At 33.4% G+C, this 23,399-nt stretch overlaps 2 protein-coding genes across 2 annotated transcripts in view; one reads left to right on the top strand and one right to left on the bottom strand.

The window, feature by feature from the left end:
• si:dkeyp-19e1.3 (USP6 N-terminal-like protein) overlaps positions 1–8,135 on the top strand; it is a 29,675-nt gene extending 21,540 nt beyond the window's left edge. Inside the window, exons 8-14 of the mRNA XM_051100123.1 lie at positions 1,260–1,308; positions 3,029–3,149; positions 3,270–3,364; positions 3,451–3,516; positions 4,129–4,228; positions 4,530–4,682; positions 5,899–8,135. Of these exons, the coding sequence (XP_050956080.1) occupies positions 1,260–1,308; positions 3,029–3,149; positions 3,270–3,364; positions 3,451–3,516; positions 4,129–4,228; positions 4,530–4,682; positions 5,899–7,022 (1,708 nt within the window). The 3' untranslated portion in view covers positions 7,023–8,135. The remainder of the gene's footprint in view (positions 1–1,259; positions 1,309–3,028; positions 3,150–3,269; positions 3,365–3,450; positions 3,517–4,128; positions 4,229–4,529; positions 4,683–5,898) is intronic.
• Positions 8,106–23,399, bottom strand: part of uevld (UEV and lactate/malate dehyrogenase domains) — a 15,651-nt gene continuing 357 nt past the window's right edge. The window contains exons 2-12 of the mRNA XM_051100131.1: positions 23,392–23,399; positions 23,219–23,284; positions 22,963–23,126; positions 19,334–19,475; positions 19,169–19,257; positions 18,967–19,072; positions 16,466–16,636; positions 16,094–16,267; positions 11,278–11,365; positions 11,038–11,161; positions 8,106–8,898 (exon numbers count right to left, since the gene is read on the bottom strand). The exon at positions 23,392–23,399 is cut by the window's right edge and continues 77 nt beyond it. Coding sequence (XP_050956088.1) covers positions 8,734–8,898; positions 11,038–11,161; positions 11,278–11,365; positions 16,094–16,267; positions 16,466–16,636; positions 18,967–19,072; positions 19,169–19,257; positions 19,334–19,475; positions 22,963–23,126; positions 23,219–23,284; positions 23,392–23,399 — 1,297 coding nt within the window. The 3' untranslated portion in view covers positions 8,106–8,733. The remainder of the gene's footprint in view (positions 8,899–11,037; positions 11,162–11,277; positions 11,366–16,093; positions 16,268–16,465; positions 16,637–18,966; positions 19,073–19,168; positions 19,258–19,333; positions 19,476–22,962; positions 23,127–23,218; positions 23,285–23,391) is intronic.

The raw sequence follows: 23,399 nt of genomic DNA, 5'->3' as shown, positions 1-23,399 counted from the left end.
TATATATATATATATATATATATATATATATATATATATATATATATATATATATATATATATATATATATACACTACCAGTCAAAAGTTTTTGAACAGTAAGATTTTTAAAGAAGTCTCTTCTGCTATATTTTAAAATGTTTTTACTATTTAAAATAATCGTTTTCTATTAGAATATTTTTAAAATGTAATTTATTCTTGTGATCAAATCTACATTTTCAGCATCATTACTCCAGTCAGTGACACATGATCCTTCAGAAATCATTCTAATATGCTGATTTGCTGAAACATTTTTTTTTTACTATTTTTATCATCAATATTTAAAACAGTTGAGTACGTTTTTTAGGATTATATGCTGGATAGAAAGATCCAGAGATCAGCATTTATCTGAAATAGCTTTTATAACATATGCTATACCACTCAAAATCTTGCAGTCAGTGTTTTTTTTTAATAGAAATTAATACTTCTATGTAGCAAGGAAGCTTTAAACTGATCAAAAATGATGATAAAGACATTTATAATGTGACAACAGATTTCTATTTCAGATAAATGTTGTTCTTCTGAACTTTCTAATCAAAGAATCTTAAAAATATATATTCAGCTGTTTTCAAAAACTTTTGACTGATAGTGTATGTTGGCATAAATATCAGGATGTTTTCTTAGGGTTTTAAATTGCCGACTCAAATTAATCTGATTAATAAAATTCTAATTAATTAAAAGAGACTCACCTTGCCACAGAGTTATACCATTTCTTTCCCTCAGTGCTCAGGAATACTGTTTCTATCTTGAAATATAAACTTGCAAGATATAAACTCAGAATTGTGAGATACAAACTCGCAATTCTGGGAAAAATTCTAAATGATAAGATATACAATTGTAAGTCTGAGAAAAAGTCGTAATTGTGAGATAAAAAGTAGCAACTGCCTTTGTTTTTTATTCTTTGGCAGAAATGGGCTGTTACGATGATTATATCATGTGATCTTTTTGACTTTATGCATTTACAAAACATACCGTAAAGTAACTTTACTTCAGGAATTAAAAAATAATTCTATTAGAGTCTCATCCAAGAAAAAAGCACTATATGAAGTGCATGTTTAATGTGTTTCTGAATAAATTACTAGATCCGGTCACATGTATTAGCATCACGTCACTGAACTGGTTTGAAATCTTAATTATAGCTGTCATGTATTGTTGGGAACAGTTGTTGAACTTTCAGTAAAGACTCAGTTTGTTTGACCTGTGGTTTTTGTCCTTTACAGACAGCAAGCATTGTTCAATGTGCTGGCAGCATATTCAGTTTACAACACGGTAAGAGACTGACTGAGTCCGAATGTTGGTGTGGTAATGTGTTATGTAACTCAGAACAGCATGTGCTGGATGAACCAGGGCAGAGGGGAAGAAAGGCAGTCCGGTGTCCCACCCTGTCAACACAGACACACACACACACACACACACAATTACCGCACTAATGGCGACTTCCCATCAACTTCTATTGTTCTTACATCAAGATAAATATGACCACAGACCCTAACCCGAAAATAAAACTTGTATTTGTATCGGTGAATAAAGACATGGCTACTGTATAAAACGCAAGGCTAGTATTGTGTCCCAAATGGCAGCATGTTAAAAATAGTAGGTACTATAAATCCTGGATGACTCTTTGGGTTAAATAACTATTAATCCTGGAAGATGAAATACATTACATGTCTTTAAGAATCTGATTTTGAGAGTGGTGTTGCAGCGGACGACGTAGGACATCAAACAAAACAGTAAAACAAAACCGTGTCACTAATTACAAGTACAAAACAAGGATTTTTGAAGAAAAATGTTGGAGGATTTAGATATAAGCCACGATGAGACTGGTTTTCCTTTGCTGTAAAACATTTTTTGCGAGACTAGCATATTCTCACCGGAACTTACAACTGGAGTACTGGAATACACTCGTGAAGATAGCTAGAGATTACTTACTTAATGTCTTAATATTCTACATTAGACGTTAGACAGCAAAGCAGCTCACTAGGTTTGGAAACAGGCCTGTCTGTTTGGTTTATAAGGACTATTGAATATACCTAGTGTGTGTAGAATCTGCTATGGAGACAGAGTAATCCAGAGACAGTTACTCTGATGTTGTCCAATGGTTATGGGTGACCAGGGTCTTAAGACTTTGACAGAGGCCATCTGTCTGGTGCTAATGGGATGATATGCTATTTAATTTATTTATTAGGTACCTACTGGGAATAGGCAATACAGAGGATGGACAAAAGACAAATGGAAGAAATGTTTTTTTCATAGTGATGTTTTGACAGGATGTTTGACCCAACTGCTGGGACACGAAATGCACATAAATTTCATTGTTTGTAAAAATGAGGAGTGTGTCGGTCTCAAAGAGACGGGAAACGTTACCATTTCCTTCCCAGTGTTGCCTAGTAGAAAGTGGGTCAAATAGGCACAAGGAGGGCGATGAAGGGGGTGATGAGAGTTGGAGTGAGCAATAGTAGTGGAGAGAATAAAAAGCAGGAGATTTTGAATTTCTTTTCTATACCATGATAAAGTGCTAAAAAGCCAGTTTTGTAATTTTTCAGTTTTCGTAATCCTTAGGCCATAGGTCTTCAACCCTGCTCCTGGGGACCCACTGTCCTGCAAAGTTTCTTTCCAGCCTTCTTCAGCACACCTGGCCTGTGACTTTTCTGTGACTAAACACCTTGATTAGCTAGTTCAGGTGTGTTTGATTAGGGTTGGAGTAAAACTTTGCAGGAAAGTGGGTCCCCAGGAGCAGGGTTGAAGACCTAAACCAGAGTTTAGATCCAACTTGCCTCTACACATCTGTGGGAAGTTTCTAGTATGCCTATTAAGAGCTTGATTAGCTGGTTCAGGTGTGTTTAATTGGGGTTGGAGCTAAACTCTGCAGGACACCGGCCCTCCAGGACTGAGTTTGGGCACCTTTGCCTTAGGCCATTCTCTGTCTAAATGTTGAGTAAAAGTTGTAACAAAGTGTTCTAAGTCTATCTGGTTATGTGGTTTTGTGTAGGAAGTGAGCTACTGTCAGGGCATGAGTCAGATCGCTGCCATTCTGCTCATGTACATGAATGAGGAAGATGCATTCTGGGCCTTATCACAGCTACTGACCAATCAGAAACATGCTATGCATGGTGAGTGTGATGCAAAGTTTATCTCACTTTGTGGGTAGATAAATGGACATCTCTTTGTTTTTGTCATACACCCTGTAATTGTTCATGCATCTCTTTGTCTTCCTCTGTGGTTTCTAAAAGGATTCTTCATCCCAGGGTTTCCCAAACTCCACCGTTTTCAGGCTCATCATGACCAAATACTGTCTAAACTCCTTCCCAAACTCAGGAAACACTTGGTGAGATTTCTTTTTTAACTTCTTGTTGGTTGGCTTTAACAACGTATAAACACTCTCTCAGTTTTTCTAATGTTTCTTCAACTCAGGATAAGGAACAGATGTCCACTGGTATCTACACAACCAAATGGTTCCTTCAGTGTTTTATTGACAGGGTGAGGCATTTTCACTGTTTTTATATCTCTAGTAAAAGGTCTTAGCTATGGAGTTGAATCTTTCAATAAATCACAATGAAACAAAAAACATGTCACAAACATTCACTTTGTCTTGTATGAATATAAGAGGCAGGTCTGTCTGAACTGGTTTTCCCAGTCCCTGACAAAAGCACCACAAAGTATTGATACAATGTAACCTCAACACATCAGCATAATGGATTCAAGTACATTAAGAAAAAAATATGCAAAAATTTTATGCATCAACTTGTCGCTGGTACATCTTTGTACCATAGTATCTTATTTATCCCTACAAGGTTCATAGTGGTACTGTAAGGGCACATATTACTACTCTAAAATGTACTACTATGCACCTTTTAGGTTTAGATAAATGATTCTGAAAAATTCTGCAATTCTGTGCTCAGTACTCAGTGAGGAGAATTACGTTATTCATGAACAGCGAGTTTTTGTGTGAAAAAGACTGGAAACATCATCTGCTAAAAGTTTTATATGTTTGGGCTGAACCCTTTAGAGAACCTGTGTCAATGTTTTATTCATTTTGGAACTCTGTTTAGCTGGTTGATGACTTGAGTCTGTTCTGTTTCTACTATAAAGACACCCTTCACACTCACCCTGCGCCTTTGGGACATCTACATATTAGAAGGAGAAAAAGTTCTAACCGCCATGGCCTATACTCTCCTGAAATTGCACAAAAGTAAGTAAGAATCCCACTCTTGTGGATCTTAGTAGACCAAGGGTCTCCAAAGAGGGAAAAGTCCTGGAGGGCCATTGTCTTGCAGAGTTCAGCTTCAATTTGCCTCAACACACCTGCCTGGAAGTTTCCAGGTTGCCTAGTAAGATCTTGGTTAGCTGGTTCAGGTGTGTTTAATTGGGGTTGGAGCTAAACTCTGCAGGATAGTGACCCTCTAAGATTGGGTTGGGTACCCCTGCAGTTGACCCACATGAGCTATCATTTTAAACTTTTAAAGTCTAAAGCCTCATTCTTTCCCTTTCAGAGCATCTTCTGAAGATGTCTTTGGAGGAGCTGAGGGAGTTTCTGCAGGAGAGTATTGCTTCCTCCTTCAGCATGAGCGATGATGTTGTTATTGAGCACTTACAGTCATCTATGTCAGAACTCCGCAGAATGAAGCTCGACCTCCCTCCTCCAGGTAAAAGACAAAATGTTTTTAATAAGACAAAATGTTTTTAAAATAAGAACATTCTGAGCAAATACCATTGAGAATAATTAAGGACGCTCAGTGCACAATATTCTGAATGTCTGTGGAGTCTGTAAAGAAGGGGTATCCAAACTTGGTCCTGGAGGGCCGGTGTCCTGCAATGTTTAGTTCCAACCCCAAATAAACACACCTGAACCAGCTAATCAAGGTCTTACTAGGCATGCTAGAAACTTGGAGGCAGGTGTGTTGAGGCAAGTTGGAGCTAAACTCTGCAGGACATGACCCTCCAGGACCAAGTTTGGGCACCCCTGGCCTAAGGCATAGGTCTTCAACCCTGCTCCTGGGAACCCACTTTCCTGCAGAGTTTTGCTCCAACCCTAATAAACACACCTGAACTAGCTAATCAGGGTCTTCAGGATCCAATGAAAAGTCACAGGCCAGGTGTGCTGAAGCAAGCTGGAAAGAAACTTTGCAGGACAGTGGGTCCCCAGGAGCTGGGTTGAAGACCTGTGGCCTAGGATGTAGGATGCTGGCCCTCCAAGACCAAGTTTGGAGACCCCTGCTGTAAAGTGTAGACCAGGGGTTCTCAACTCTGGTCCTCAAGGTCCACTTTCCTGCAGAGTTTAGCTCCAACTCTAATCAAACACACCTGAACAAGCTAATCAAGGTCTTCAGGATTACTAGATGGTTATCGGAAAGTGAGTTTGATCAAGGTTGGAGCTAAACTCTGCAGAAATATCGACCTCAAGGGCCAGAGTCGACAACCCCTGGTGTAGACTGTTAAAAATAAAGGTTCCAGTTACAGAAGCTTCCACATGGCACTTTCTATTCCGTAGATGTTTAGAAAATCATTTGGATGGGTGTTTTAAAGAAGCTAGAAGCTCTTACTAACCTACAACATAACATCAAGACCCATATGACCAAGTTAACAACAAAAATGGTCCTTGATTAAAATAGGGTTCTTTGCAGAACCTATGGCACCTTGAAAGAAACTTTCTTTTAAAGCAGGGGTCACCAAACTTGGTCCTGGAGGGCCAGGGTCCTGCAGAGTTTAGCTTGAACTTGTCTCGACACACCTGAGTAGCTGTGTGTTTAATTAGGGTTGGAGCTAAACTCTGCAGGATACCAGCTATCCGGGACCAAGAGTGTCCTGTTTATGCAATTCTGGACTGTTATAACGACTGTCTTTTCTGGGTTTGACTTGTAGCCAAGGGAGAGGAGTTCCCGAAGATACCCCTGGGTGAGGAGCGTCCAATAGTACTGCTTCCAGTAATCAAGACTGAGTGTGTTCCCTTACCACCATCAGCACACAACAATCAAACCTCAACCAAGCATCAGACGGAAGACACCACCCACAAGCAGAGCAGCGAAAAACACATCTTAACCTTATCTTCCCCCTTTTCAAAGCACACCCACTCAACTTCCAACTCTTCACTGTCACAAGCTACACCTGAAATGCCAGAGTCCACAGTGAAGAATGAAGACAGCGCACCTGTACAAAGACAAGATCACCTACTACGCCCAGAACCTGCACCTGTTTCGTTGAAGGATGAATGTGTTAGCAGGCCCCTATCAGCGGTGTCAGAAGATTGGCCTCCTCCTTACCAGCCACCCATAACAGATTCTTCCAGTATCCACTCTTTGAATCTCCCAGAATTACCTCCTCCACCTCTTCCCAGTACTGAAGAAGGAGGAGTTGAGCTTTTACCTCTAGAAGAGGATATCCCATTTTGCCTTCCTCCACCACCAATTACTCAATCTTTGGATCTAATCTTAGAAGACCCGTCTTCATCACCTTCCTCATATAGATCCTTTCGGCAGCTAAGCAAGTTTCCAGTTAACCTATATGTCCCGCCATCATCGGGTGACCGGAGACCTTCCAACACCTCAAATTACGACAACGTCTCGGAAGAGGAGGATCAGTCTGTAGAGAGGCTGTTGGAGATGGCGGCCACATTGCCGCAAAGCCCAAACTTGGGTCCCATGAACACCACCCTTCCCTTTGCTCCAGAAGATGCCATGCCTCTTTCTCTACCGCCCCCATCTATGTTGTTCTACACGCCTGACTCTTCGCCACTCCCTCCACTTCCTCCATGCATTGAGGAGGCAAACAGTTGGGTGACTCCAGACTGCGTTTTTCCCCAACCACCAATTGACTTTGCAGATAAACCCTTCCGCGTATCTCCAGTTCCGTGCAATCAGGTGGTTCCAAACCAAACTGAACAAGATCGGGGTCAGTCACAGCCCCCAAAACTACCACCCAAACAATCACGACCCACAATGCTCTCTCCTGATTCAGACTTCTACCGAGTGCATGTTCCAAGTCATTAGTTGCTGGAATCACGCTTACACGGCCAGTACCGTTGTTAGTGTGAACTGAAGGCATGTTTTCATCGTTTGGACTTTTGTGCTTTGATGATGTTAACTGAATGTTTTTTAATCTTGTAGATGTTGCGATGACTCTTATGTTGCAGTGTTTGTTGTATATGGCAGATCTAAACAGGATGCTAGAATGTGTGTTTTATCAGTGTCAGGCAAATTTGTTATATCGGAATCCCCTTTTCAGAGATGAAGCGCCTAGTTGTAGTGGTTATCAGACTCAACATTTAGCTAGTTGAGTAACCACCAGAGGCTCATCATGTGGTCATCAAGTGATATCTTCAGTCAGTTTAGTAATGGAGAGGTACTGATATTTCCACTGTTCACCACAGAAAATGTGACAGTCCCCATTATTCTGTGTGTTGTTTTCTGTGGTGTTCTGGGAAAATCACATTCCTTGTAAGATATACAAGTACTACAGTGGCAGTAGAAAGGCAAAAAAAGAATCATGTTGACTGCATTTTCCATTTTCCTTTGACTTTTGTTTTGTTGGTTGGTTTTTTAACTTGGTGCAATTTTTGTGTTGTTTGTTTCTTTTGAAACTGTATTTTAAAAATACACCTAAAGGATGCATATCATTAGTTTAGAAATGTAAACAAGGATCTTACCACAAGTTCCCTGATTACAGTGAAAGGACATTTTTCAGTGGTCTTAGATTTGCTCGAAAAAAGGAATTTCCCCCTCCATTTTTAAAACCTAAGTGCTGTTTGTTGCCCTCTAGCGCCACCTTGTGGTAGATAAAGCACATCTTTGTTAAAAATTATATATTGGGAAATACAGCCACCATACTGAATGTTAAAATGAAGAGACTGTATACTTAAGATCAGTTTGTGGATACATTATTGTGTAATTGTAAATAGAACAGGTCTGATTTGCACTTTGTTGTTTGTATTGAGAGCTTATAATATTTAATTGCGTTTATATTATGCTTCTCAGGTTAAATGGTCTTAATGTTCAGTTTGTGCGTTGAAACTTTTAAACCCATGCTCAGTTGACTTTGTACTTAAGAACTTGTTGCAACAGTGAGACAATACATGAAGTGGAGTGTTTATTTTAATATTTACATTATTGCTGTTGTCAATTCTGATTTCACATTCTGAGATACATGGCACAAGCACAATGTGATAAAATATAATACCAAGTCTAGTATTTCTTTATAAATTATAATGTACATTTACTTGCATAAAAGCACATCAGGAACCCATGCCCTTTTTAATTCAATTTACATGACATCTGCCTGATTGGTAACAGCATTTAACAAGCACTCGAAGCCATTCATTTTACCATTCCACCATAATTTACCCTTCATAAAGGCACCATTGTTGCATTATTATTTATAAGTTACATGGCAAACAGGACTGCATATACATATGTTTTGTAAACAAGTGCAATATTATATGCATATATAATATAATATAATATAATATATGCATAATGCTTCACAAGAAGCCAAGACAAAGTCTTTAGTGCTATTGCCGTCAGATAGAGGACTGTCACTTCACAGTGGCTGATGTTAGAATATAAGATAAGCAAGTATTGCAAGAAGGATTAAACTGCATCTTTACCTTCCGTGAGAAATTTCTTTGGTTAGCTCACCCCTCTGAAATCTGAAAGTGTGTCTTAAAGCTTTGTAGAGGTGATGCTGTTTCATCCAGTACCTAAGTTAGAGTCTCAGCTGCATGAAGAGGTTAACCTGACACGCCACACTCTCCCTCAGCCTCATTTCATCTTCTGAACCTAAAACCACTCCTGGTAATCGGGTAGAGCCGTTTTCCCCGAGGATGCAAGGCAAGCTGAGGAACACTTTGGAACCGATTCCACCCCAACCCTGAATGAAGGAAATACACATATTGGATGCTTGCCCCTAGATGATCTCAAACTTAACAGACATGGATTAAAATGCAAAAAGTGTTTTCTTTTCACAGTCTGCCTTTTTTATCTATCAAATATTTTATTAATCATCATTTGAAAACTTAAACATTCAAAATTCATCTGATGAAAACCATTTTAAAATCTGACAATCTTTTAGTGGACAAGTATTTTTTAAATTGTCTTTATTGTAATAAACTCTTTTTAATTCTGACAGAATACAGAAATATCAATTGAAAATGTCCAAGTCTCAAGGTTCCAAATTTGGTGGTTATTCTGTGATATACATATTTGTAACAGGAAACGTTATCAAAAAATTTAAGGTAATTTGGGTGTCACCCAGTGATTGTCATAAAATGCCTAAATAAAATCACACAGGACCCTACATTTTTGTGATAACTTCAAATTTGGAACATAACTTATTTAGACATACGTGACATCAATCATAATGGTCAATTTTTTTTTAAATTGAGATTTATACATAATCTGAAAGCTGAATAAGTTTTCCATAGATGTTTAGTTTGTTAGGATAGGACAGTATTTAGATATTTAGTCAAGATACAACTATTTGAAAATCTGGAACCTGAGGATGCAAAAAAAAATCTAAATATTGAGAAAATTGCTTTTTAAAGTTGTTTTAATATATTTACGGTAGGACACTTACAAAATATCTTCATGGAACATGATCTTTCCTTAATATCCTAATGATTTTTTGGCATAAAAGAAAAATCATTTTGACTCATACAATGTATTGTTGGCTATTGCTACAAATATACCCATGCTACCAGTGTTGCCAGGTCTACTTGGGCTACTTTAACACTGTTGCCGTGGGTTGTTTTTTACATTCGTGGGTTGAAGCGACTTCAATAAAGTAATATTTATCCCCTAGAATGCTAGTTTTACCAGAGGAACCCCGCCAAAAAAAATTTATTTTGCGCACTCGGAACACGATTGGGCTAGTTTTGAGCAAATGGGCGGGTCTTGTTGTGAAAACCTGGCAACCCTGCATGCTACTTATGACTGGCTTTGTTGTCAAGGGTCAATATGGCTTTGATTTTATAGCAATTTTAAATTCCAAAATATTTATAATCAAAACTTAAAATAAGTTTTAGTACAGTACACTTTCTTTTTAATGTAAACTTCTACTTCTTTTTTAACTTTTTAAAACTTTTTTTTTTAAAAGAACAACCTTAGATTTGTATTTCAATGTGTTAATGAACTACAACAATTTAAGTTAGGATTTTATTATTGTATTATTATTTTTTTTATTTTATTTGTTTTTTATTAACAGAAACTAGGAATATATTAAATGAACCTTAAGTGTTTATTATTATTATTATTTTAGCATTCTAAGTGATTATTTTACTATAAATAAATTTTAATCATTTTCATTTACCCTGCGTTCCTCTGGCTAAGAACCACTTTTTTAAACACTAAAACATTTAAGTTATTGCACGGCTTTGTGGAATACTCGATTCTGATTGGTCAGTCACCATATTCCAAGGTTTGATATTCCCAAATAACAACCGGTAAAAACTAATAACACAGGCTCATCTGGGTAACTTCCAGCAGTCGGCGCTGTTCACTTGCTGTGAAGGTTTTTTTGTTTTTTTTTGTGGAAGCTTTGCGTTTGGTTGGCTAATAAAATATTAAAACTCAATTCAATATTACAAATACAATTATTTAATTAACTGTCATCCTGGTATCGTGGACTCGCTCTCTGGTTTCATACAAATGCAGCTGCTGTCATTTTGTTTTGTACACAGTAATGGATTATAAAGTAACTAACAAAATGTTAAGATTTTGAAACATTTTCATCTAAAATCAATATCTTTTATTATCTATTATTATTTATGTGGGTATGACTGCACCGTCTCCTTTAAACATCCGTCTAGTCTGAACTTGCCGCTTCCTAGCAACTGCTTTCTACACAGAAGCTTTGCGTTCAAATAATTCAACTCAGATCAATGTTTCATGTTTAATTATTTACTTTTGTGGCAAGTAGCTGTGTAATAAGCAGGAAAATGTACATCCAGCCAGTTGCTATTGCAGAATAAAGCCCTTCAGTACTTACTGAATACATATTATTCTAACTCACCTCAGCCAGTGTTGTGACAGAGTGTATCTTCTTTTTGTCCGTTACAATGCTGTGAGTGATGTCAGCGATGGACAACCCGACTGACCATGACCTCTGACCTTTACCTTTGAGCATCTCTAACGCCCTGAGAACATATCAAACAGTTCACACTTCATCATGCAGTAACAAACCATAAATTAACAATTCATTCTTTGAAATCATATGGCAAAATATCTGGCTGCTGATCATTTAAATCCATACCTGTCCATTAAGGGTTTGGTGGAGTTGGACACTGGGGTTAACGCTTGTAGCTGGTCGGTTCCCGGTCCCATACTACCCCACAATGCCACTGATACACAAACAGAGAAAGACATCATATTTAAAATATATATTCAAAAGCAGTCTACAACCTTAGAACATCACACTTGAGACGTTAATGTAATCGTGATGAAGCAAATTTGTATAAATTTAACAACTGTTATAGTAGAAACAATGTCTACATTTGTGTAGCAGTGTTTATCTAGAATAATTGTCTGTTTTATAAACAAATAAGAAGCAAATAAGAAAATGTATGGAATAAATTAAAGGGAGAACAATATGTCAATATGTTCTCCAAATAAAGATGTCTAAAGAGAACACAAAGAACTGTATTAGCAACACTTCAAAGTTTGAAAATACAACTTTTATATACATACTTTTATTGTACCTTCTGATCATACTCCACGAAAGTTATGTTATTTCTCATGATTTTTGTTTTGTTTTCGAGTAAAAATGCTTAAAGGAGAAGTCCACTTCCAGAACAACAATTCACAAATAATGTACTCACCCCCTTGTCATCCAAGATGTTCATGTCTTTCTGTCTTCAGTCGTGAAGAAATTATGGTTTTTGAGGAAAGCATTTCATGTCATGGACTGACATGGTGCCCCAATTTTAAACTTCCAAAATGTAGTTTAAATGCTGCTTCAAAGGCTCTAAACGATCCCAGCTGAGAAAGAAGGGTCTTATCTAGCGAAACGATCTGTCTTTTTTTTTTTTTTTTTTTTTTTTTTTTCAAAAAATAAAAATTTGTATACTTTTTAAGCACAAAAGCTCGTGTAGCACAGGCTCTGGGATGCGTGTCCAAGATGCTACAAATTAGTAATGGGTCTTTCTTGAACGATTCTTTCATTTTGAACGAATCTTTAATGTAACTCGGGAAGAACGAGTCGTATCGGGGAGTGATTCATTCAGTCGCACATGCGCAACATGCTATTAGGTTCTGTACTGGAATTAGTTCACCTGTTTCGAGTCTTTTTTGAGTTGTTCGTTCATCTTATGGGCCGTCACGTGATGAATGAACGACTCAAACCCAAAAGCTTGTCAGATAAGAGGTCAGGTGAGCTAATCATAGACTAAAGACCCAGGTAAACAATGAATTAATCTTTTCTGTTTCTTACAGCATTACAGTTTTGTTTTGTTTGTAGTGTGATCAACGTTTGTGTAAGCAGTAGATGTGTTAGGGAAGTAACATGTAACATTTTAATTATATTTTGCTTAAATAAACGAAATGACTCGAAAAAGATTTGTTCATTTTGCTGAACGAGACTCAAAGGTCAGAGTCGGTAAAATGATCCGAACTTCCCATCACTACTACGAATCACGTGTAAGTTCATTGTCTGTGTACTCCGGCTCAAAAAGGTAGAGTATGGCGAAAAAGTCCATCTTTTTTTTATCCTACAACTTGAGAGGAGGACATCGTTGTACCTTTTTGTTTTGTTTACTTGCACTTCCTTAGTATTTGCGCGTTCACTTTGTAAACACTAGGTGACCTTTCGACGTGATCTAGTAGTATGTAGTGTCGTGGACGCGCATCCCAGAGCTTGTGCTACACAAGCTTTTGTGTTTAAAAAGTATAAAAAAAAAATTATTTTCCAAAAAAAAATGGCCAATCGTTTCGCTAGATAAGACCCTTCTTCCTCGACTGGGATCGTCTGGAGCCCTTTGAAGCTGCATTTAAACTACATTTTGGAATCAGGGCACCAATGAAGTCCATTATATGGTGAAAAATGCTGAAATGTTTTCCTCAAAAACCATAATTTCTTCACGACTGAAGACAGAAAGACAAGAACATCTTGGATGACAAGGGGTGAGTAAATTATTTGTGAATTGTTGTGGTGTTTTCCTTTAAAAATTCTTAAATCAAAGTAAACGCAAAGATTACATGGTAAGAAGTTTTGTTTTCTGGGAAACAGAATTTGAAGTGCAGGTCGATGCACACTCTAACGGCTAATATTACCCACGAACAAGAATTCGATCAGAACTACAAACACGTATACAAAGTGTTTAAAAACTACAAATATGGCGGATATGCACGACCAACAGACAGGTAGAGAAAGGGGTTTGAGTGATAAATAATCAGTATCTAACCTGATGAAACAATATCTATTTAATGTTATCCGTTTTATATTTCTTCTGCAGCAACATTGTAAACTTTTATAATGATACGTTTAGTCATTAACTTTTAAATGCATCATGCGAACACATAAGCAAAGTTCTCTGCATAAAAGACCCGCGACTGGCAGATCAACATGCCTCTATTTCTCTTCAATATGGCAAGAAATCAGATTAAACAAAATGTGGATTATATTGACTGTGACAAGATGACTGACATGGCAGTTTGAACAATTACAGGAAGCACGTAACTAAGCAAGAGACTGTCCGTTAAAAACGCAGCTGTGACCAAGTAGTATGTCCCAAAGCTTGCCTAAAATTCTGCTACATACTTAACAAATAGAGTACATACTTTTAGGGCATAGTATAAGTACACGAATTGGCATGCAGCATAACATTTAAGAATTTCTGCTCCTATTTTAAGATCTTTTAAAGGTATAGTTCACCTAGAACTGGAAATTACCCCATGATTTACTCACCCTCAAGCCATCCTAGGTGTATATGACTTTCTCCTTTCAGATGAATACAATCGGAGTTATGTTAAAAAAATATCCTGGCTCTTCCAAGCTTTATAAGTGAATGGGTGTTGAGATTTTGAAGCCCAAAAACTGCATCCATCCATCATAAAAAGTGCTCCACACGACTCCAGGGGGTCAAAGGACCCGTGTCCACTTCCAGAACAAAGATTTACAAATGATTTTCTCACTCCCTTGTCATCCAAGATATTCATGTCTTTCTTTCTTCAGTCGTAAAGAAATTGTTTTTAGCAATTTTTAGCATTTTTCTCCATATAATGGACTGATACGGAGTTTGAACTTTCAAAATGCAGTTTAAATGCGGCTTCAAACGATCCCAAATGTGGTTGTAAACGATCCCAGCCGAGGAAGAAGGGTCTTATCTAGCAAAATGATCAGTTATTTTCATAAAAATAATATAATATATACTTTTTAATTTCAAACGCTCGTCTTTTCTTACTTTGTCTGGAATTTTTTTTTTCCGGTTCTTTTTTCCAGCTGAAGATGCAGTGGATTACGTTTGTTTGTGAATGGAATGCGCCTCCCGATCTACATATATTCGTCTATGTTTGTGCAAATCATTCGTGATCCAGCTTCACTTACAGCAGAAGTCAGTATAAGGTTTTTTTTTATGAATCTTTGCGATCGCCTTTCCTAATAATGTGCTAGTCAGCAAATTTAGCAGCTAAATGCAGATAAAGTAAACAGGCTCGTTTCTCCACAGAGAGAGAGAGGGGGCGGGGCGAGCAGAGCTCATTAACATTTAAAGCAGCCTCGACCAGAATGAGATGATTTTTGCAGAGCTGATTTTGACAAGGTAAAAAGGGTGTTGTTTTAGAATTTTTACCCAAAGTATATTACAGACTTTTCATTAAGACCCTAAAGAATCATATCAACATGTGGAAAATGGGCATCCAATGTCCCCTTTAAAAATTCTCAATGGTAGTGTCAAAACAAACCCTTTTTACCTTGTCAAAATGAGCTCTGCAAAAATCATCCCATTCCGATGGATTGCTCCTTTAAATGCAAATGATCTCTGCTCACCCTGCTCTTCTCTTCTCTCTGTGGATTGACGAGCTTGTTTACTTTAGCCGCTAAACTTGCTAACTACAATGCTATTAGGAAAGGTGATTGCAGAGATTCATAAAAAACCCTTATGCTCACTTCTGCTGTAAGTGAAGCTGGATCATGAATGATTCGCGTGAACATAGACGGATATATGTAGATCGGGAGGCGCATTCACTTCACAAACAAACATAATCCACTGCATCTTCAGCGGCTCAGATGTCGGGAGTAAATGACGACCACTATGTTCATTATTACATCCAGCAACAACACAACACCTCAATCGCTCAATCAGAGATATTCTTGTCTAATTTACATCCCTGCTCCGGCATCGAAACAATGGAGGTCGGACTGTTACAGTTGATGTAAGGCGAGTCTGAGGTAAGACGCTCACGTCAATCAACTATCGTTGGAGCGGCTTTGCATCCGATGACCCTTTTAATATATATTTTTTTAATATTTAAAACAATCTCAACATGAGTTTATGAGTTTAATTTGATTGCATACTTTTAATAAAGTTAGAAAAATGCCTTTACAAAGGTAAAAACAAAACTCCCCTCTAAATCACTTCAAAGAGTCAAATATCACCTTGTAATGGGAAGGCTAATTTTTTATCAGTTTTTTTGATGATCAAATTAATGATTAGAAGGTGCTCCTAAAATTTTGATTGTGCTCCTAAAGAGAAAATTAATTGTAGAGCCCTGTAAAAGCATTGATTCACTTTAGAAGGCCTTTATTAACCCCGTGGAGTCATGTGGAGTTATTTTCATGATGGATGGATGCACTTTATTGGACTTCAAAACCTCACCACCCATTTACTGTCATTTTTAAAGCTTGGAAGAGCCAGGACATTTTTTAACATAACTCCGATTGTATTTGTCTGAAAGAAGAAAGTCATATACACCTAGGACAACTTGAGGGTGAGTATACCATGAGGTAATTTTAATTTTTAGGTAAATTACCGCTTTAAGACTTTAATTTGTGGAAGTGCAAATTAAGACTCTTTAAGACCCTCAGAAAGCCTGTATTTGTTGAAAATACGTCATTCAGTTTGTGCTTGACTCACCCTTGTTCTCAGACAGTTCTCCAATGACCCAGGCCTGCTTGCCTGTGTTATTTGCCACCAGTGAAATGTTGATGATGTGAGACAGTCTCTCTGAGTCCAGATTACAGCCCAGACCAATCACCTGAGTGGGCAGGAGATGACTTTGTCTCCAGGCAACATGTGTCATAATGTCCACTGTGGACATAAAGGTCAAGAGGTCACATACACTGTCTACACAGCTGTCTGTTAGGTCTTAGATCAGTAATTGCTGATTAAAGTGTGAAAAATTCACTGTAAGACTACAAGCATTAATATAAATAGGGCCAGTTTTGATTTCACATTGTTGTTAGTCATAGGCTGAGCTAGCAGATGATCACTCTGTGTTTTCCGAACCTGGTTGAGAGGCGATGAGCAGCACGGCTTTTGGACTCAGCTGGGCGAGACGAGGGATGATGCCTCTGTACATGTCCACATTCGTCTGAACCACACTCAAATATGACTGCTCATCACTCCAGGCATTCGCTGTGATCACCACCACCTTAGAGCCCGCCGAGGCCGACAGGTCTATGAAATGAAGAAGAAACACACTCTGTCATCATATGTCATTTATAAGAGGCTGAGTAACTTTAACAATACAGACAGTAAATATAAGAGCTACATATGTGTAAAGACTTTGTAGTGACATGATATCTGCATCTTCACCTAGGTTATTACATATTATCATTAAGACTATTAATATATTAAACTACTAAAATTTTAAATGGTAAATTTTTAGTTTTGAAAAATTAAATGAAATGTACTAAAATGTTCTAAATAAATAAATAACATTCAGCTAGTTACTAAGGCAACATTTCTTAATTTCCTTTCATTTGAGTTGAACTACTAAATAACTAAAATTAAATAAATAAAAACAAAATAATAAAGCCTAGTATTTAATTATTTGCTTGTTTATTTGTTTGTTTTGTCATTGTTGTATGTCTATAACAAATTACAAAAGAAAACCTATTTAAAAAAATCTATTTAAAATTTTTTAAATAAAATAAAAAAAATATATATAATACATCAATTACATTACATTAACACTACTTTTAACATCATGGAGCGCTAAAATTATTAATGAATTATTTATAAAATATTTTTAAAAAATGAATGAATGAATGAATGAATAAATAAATATTTGGTTAGTTGTTAAGGCAACATTTCATAATTTCCTTTCATTTGTACTAAATTAACTAAAATGAAATAAATAAAAATAAAAATAATAATAAAGCCTAGTATTTGTTTATTTGCTTGTTTTGTCATTGTTATATGTCTATAACAAATTACAAAAAAAAAAAAAAAAATCTATTTAATTTTTTTTACTACATTAATTGCATTACATTAAAACTAATCTTAACATCATGGAGTGCTAAAATTATTAATGAATTATTTATGAAATGTAATAAAATATTTTAAAATGAAAATGAATGAATGAATGAATGAATAAATAAATAAGTAAATATCTGGCTAGTTGTTAAGGCAACATTCCTTAATTTCCTTTAATTTGACTTATAAAATGAATAAATGAAAACTAAAAATTAATAAAGTGTGAAACTGTAATAATCCTGACCTCCTGTGCCCTTCTCATACTAACCTGAAAAGCAGACATGACATAAGTCTAGCCTAGAGAATCATAGGACATGATGTACTGTTGTTTCCTGAAGGGTGTGATGTTTGATCTTTCACTTCCCTATTTTACCATATAAATATTGGAGTCTTTCTTTAATAAAGTGCCTTTGAGTGAATTACACTTTTTCTGTGTGTGGTTGTCTCAATGGTCCAGGATCCTGACTCTGTGCTCCATCGCTCAACTAAAAACGAATCTTGGCAGTTAATCAAGTTAGATATTAAATTATTAAAGTTGGGGGCTCGTCCGCGAAGGGGGGGGAAATTATTTCCCTAATCTCCCTGCGAACCTAGTATTTGTTTATTTGCTTGTTTGGTCATTGTTTTTATATGTCTATAACAAATTACAAAACAAAAAATCCCCCCCAAAAATGTTTAAAATAAAATAAGAACAGTATAATACATCAATTATATTACATTAACACTAATCTTAACATCATGGAGTGCTAAAATTATTAATGCATTATTTCTAGAATGTCATTTGGATATTAACGTAAATAAATAAATAACCCTCATTAACAATTAAAATTAGGGGGAAAAAAACAGAAATATAAAATAATAATATCTTCTATTATACTTTACTGAGAAACAGAGCTGTTCTTACTAACTAAAATAGTACAAACTTTTTAAAATAGTTCTTTAACTAGTATTTGAAATGAAATAAAACAGAAATATTAAATGAAAAACTTTAAAAACTAAAACTGAAATAAAATAAAGCTAAATACAAATATTAAAAACAACAACTAATAAAAAAAATGACAAAGCACATAGCAAAATTACTAAAACTAAACTGAAATGTAAAAATATAAAAATAAAAGATAATGAACAATATTTAAGATAATATAAGAGTATTTAAATTGTACTAAAATAACACTAATGGGAATTTGAAAATGTGTCTAAGTGTCATGAAAATGATTGTCACAATGCAATAAAAAATAATAAATAAATAAATAAAAATAATAATAATAATAATAATAATAATAATAATAAATAAATAAATAAATAAATAAATAAAATATATAATGCCTTATTTCTTTCCTTTGATTTTGGGGTGATATATGATTCTACTAAATTTCATCTAATAAAAATATTATTTAATAATAATAATAATAATAATAATAATAATAAATTATAATTATTGAGAAGTAAGCTTCAACCGTTCTTTACATGTTAAAACTGATGATATTTTGCATGTGTGTTAATGTGTTAAATGTAATGATGAAAAGCACCTTTCGAGACCTCGACCTTTGGCAAACTGAAAATCTCCAAATCCATTGTGCCTCCTTTGGTTGAACTCTCAGGGATGTCAATCAAAACCAGTTTGTCAACACAGCTCTATGACGGCAAGCATGACAATACAACTCGGTCATAAAAATGCAGTTACGTAGCCATAAGCTATTTCTGGCACACAAAAGACAAAAATGTAGTTACTTTGGCCATAATACTCAACACAGCAGCTATTCCCAAATCTCCCCCGCCAATCACAGACACCTTAACCTCCTGATCAAACCGATTTCCACCTATAAGAGTAATTGCAGACCATATTATGATTTGAATTCATAACATGTGCAGCTGCATTATTTCACATAGACGAACCTTCATTAAGGTTGAGATTTGACACATAGGCCAGCAGATCGTTGGGATTGTCACCCTGGGTTGAAGATTTGGTGGCCAGTGGAGGTTCCTCCTCAAACTTTGCAATCATCTCTGTCAGAAGCCCGTTCACAGTTGACTTTGGCTGCAACAATGACATTTATATATTTATTTTTTTACTATTATTTTAATTATATATACACACATTTTTATTATTTATACACTACAGGTCACAAGTGTGCAATAATTAATATTTTTTAATGGTTGTGCTCAACAAGCCTGTATTTATTTGATCAAGTGCAGTAAATACAGTAATATTTTTAAATATTATTATAATTGAATAAATAAATTAAATAAATAAATAATCAAACTTTTGACTTGCAGTGTACATTATTAATAAGGTTCATATTATTATTAATGTCTAAAACAGTTTTGCTGCAATTTTTCTGGAAACCATTCAAAAGTTTTGGGCGCATACAGTATTTTATTTTATTTTATTTTATTTTGTTTTGTTTTGTTTTTAAAGAAAATTAATAAAATTAATAATTGTATTAATGTTATAATTAATTAATTAAAAAAAAAAAATCTACCTTTTGACCTGCAGTGTACATTATTTTTAAAGCATTTATTTAAAAAAATAATAATTTAATTTGTTTTTATTATGTTTAATAAAAAAATATTTATCAAATATTTTAGTGATCCGTTAACTGAATCTAAAAGTAAATACAATTTGAATTTTATTTTATTTTATTTTTTATTCACATAAAACTGATCGAAAATAAATTATTTACAGTGCTACAAAATATTTATATTATTTCAAATAAACACTGTTCTTTTGAGCTTTGAATCTTTTGAGATTTAAAGAAAAAAACATTAATTATTAGAACTATTAGAGAATTATTAATAATAAAGTACCAATGTTTTATAATTTGTTTCGATTATTTATTCAAATAAATAATTTGATTTATCTTTATTATATTTAATAAAAATATTAACAAATATTTTAATATTCAGTTAACTGTATTTGCATGTACTGCAGATCATTAAATAAATAAATAAATCATTAAATAAATAAATAAAAATTTTGACCTGCAGTGTACATTATATTTAAAGCATTTATTTAAATAAATAATTTCATTTGTTTTTATTACATTTAATCAAAAATATTTGTCAAATATTATTATAACTATTAAACTTATATTATAAACTATTAGTTTAGAGAATTATTAATAATAAAGTACCAACAACAACTGAGCATATTAGAATGGTTTCTGAAGGATCATGTGACACTGAAGATTAGAGAAATGATCCTGAAAATTCAGCTTTACATCACAAGAATAAATTACATAATAAATTACACAACAAATAAATTACATAACAGATACATCCAAATACAAAATGGTTGTTTAAAATGATAATAATATTTCACAATATTACTGTTTACACTGTAGTTTTAATTAAATAAAAACAGCCTTGGTGAGCAGAAGAGACATAGAAAAATCATAAGTAAATAAATAAATAAAATAAATAAATCTTTTAACATGCAGTGTAATTTGTTTTGATTATTTATACAAAAAATGATTAGATTTATCTTTATTATATTTAATAAAAATATTTTAAAAATATTTTAATATTCAGTTAACTGAATTTGCATGTACTGCAAATCATTAAATAAATAAATAAAACTTTTGACATGCAGTGTAATTGTTTTACAATTATTTTTTCAAATAATCAGATTTATTCTTATTATATTTAAAAAATATATATTTTTAAAAACTTATATTCAGTTAACTGAATTAGCATGTACTGCAAATCATTAAATAAATAAATAAATAAATAAATAAAACTTTTGACCTGCAGTGTACATTATTTTTAAAGCATTTATTTAAATAAATAACTTCATTTGTTTTTATTACATTTAATAAAAAAATATTTGTCAAATATTTTAGTAATCAGTTAACTGAATCTAAAAGTAAACACAACTTTTATTTTATTTTTAATTCACATAAAATTGATTTAAAAAAAGTAATTTACAGTGTTACAAAATATTTCTATTTCAAACAAACTGTTCTTTTAAGCTTTGAATCTTTTGAGATTCAAAGAAAAAAAACATTAATTATTAGAATTCTTAGAGAATTATTAATAATAAAGTACCAATATTTTATAATTTGTTTTGATTATTTATTCAAATAAATAATTTGATTTATCTTTATTATATTTAATAAAAATATTTTAAAAATATTTTAATATTCAATTAACTGAATTTGCATGTACTGCTAATCATTAAATAAATAAATAAATAAATAAAACTTTTGACATGCAGTGTAATTGTTTTACAATTATTTCTTCAAAAAATCAGATTTATTCTTATTATATTTAATAAAAAATATTAAAAAAAAAATAATACTCAGTTAACTGAATTAGCATGTACTGCAAATCATTAAATAAATAAATAAATAAAACTTTTGACATGCAGTGTAATTTTTTTACAATGATTTATTCAAAAAAATAATTAAATTTATTTGTATTATATTTAATAAAAATATTTTAAAAATATTTTAATATTCAATTAACTGAATTTGCATGTACTGCTAATCATCAAATAAATAAATAAATAAATAAAACTTGACATGCAGTGTAATTGTTTTACAATTATTTCTTCAAATAATCAGATTTATTCTTATTATATTTAATAAAAAATATTTAAAAAAAATAATATTCAGTTAACTGAATTAGCATGTACTGCAAATCATTAAATAAATTAATAAATAAATCATTAAATAAATAAATAAAACTTTTGACATGCAGTGTAATTTTTGTACAATGATTTATTCAAATAAATAATTAAATTTATTTTATTATATTTAATAAAAATATTTTAAAAATATTTTAATATTCAATTAACTGAATTTGCATGTACTGCTAATCATCAAATAAATAAATAAATAAATAAAACTTGACAGGCAGTGTAATTGTTTTACAATTATTTCTTCAAATAATCAGATTTATTCTTATTATATTTAATAAAAAATATTTTAAAAAAAAAATAATAATCAGTTAACTGAATTAGCATGTACTGCAAATCATTAAATAAATTAATAAATAAATCATTAAATAAATAAATAAATAAATAAAACTTTGACATGCAGTGTAATTTTTTACAATGATTTATTCAAATAAATAATTAAATTTATTTTATTATATTTAATAAAAATATTTTAAAATATTTTAATATTCAGTTAACTGAATTTGCATGTACTGCTAATCATCAAATAAATAAATAAATAAATAAATAAATAAATAAATAAAACTTGACATGCAGTGTAATTGTTTTACAATTATTTCTTCAAATAATCAGATTTATTCTTATTATATTTAATAAAAAATATTTTAAAAAAATAATATTCAGTTAACTGAATTAGCATGTACTGCAAATGATTAAATAAATTAATAAATAAAACTTTTGACATGCAGTGTAATTGTTTTACAATGATTTATTCAAATAAATAATTCAATTTATCTGTATTATATTTAATAAAAATATTTTAAATATATATTTTAAGATTCAGTTAACTGAATTTGCATATACCGTACATCCTTTTATTTTTAAGAACGATTTAAAGTTCTCTCACATGGTCCCAGTTGTGCAGACCCAGCAGGTGTATTCTACCCTTCGAATCGACGTGTTTACCCTCCCGTATGACCATGCTGGAAGTGGGTCTCAGGAAGCAGATGGGAGGCGTGAAAGGAAACGATTCCAAGAGCCACAGCAGGATGGGCAGGTTATATGAGCGCCCTGTGAATACATCACCATCCACACAGCCACATAAATCAAAGGTCTTCTGAGCAAATATCAGCCATGCTATTTCTAGCGTATTCAAGTCTCACCTTGATATCTGACTGGGATGTTTCCAATCAGCTTGAGCAGCTCCTTCTGTAAACTGTCACTAGATGCTGTGACAGACATTTCAACAATGACTCAGCACAATGAAATAATAAAGTAGTACACAGATGTATACAATAACACACAGATATCTGATATTTTGATTAAAATGACTTACTGTATGTT

Source organism: Labeo rohita, chromosome 25 (genome assembly GCF_022985175.1).
Source record: "Labeo rohita strain BAU-BD-2019 chromosome 25, IGBB_LRoh.1.0, whole genome shotgun sequence".
Classification (NCBI taxonomy): Eukaryota; Metazoa; Chordata; class Actinopteri; order Cypriniformes; family Cyprinidae; genus Labeo; species Labeo rohita.
The sequence above is the reverse complement of the archived record's forward strand: the minus strand, read 5'-3'. Positions and strand labels throughout refer to the sequence as shown.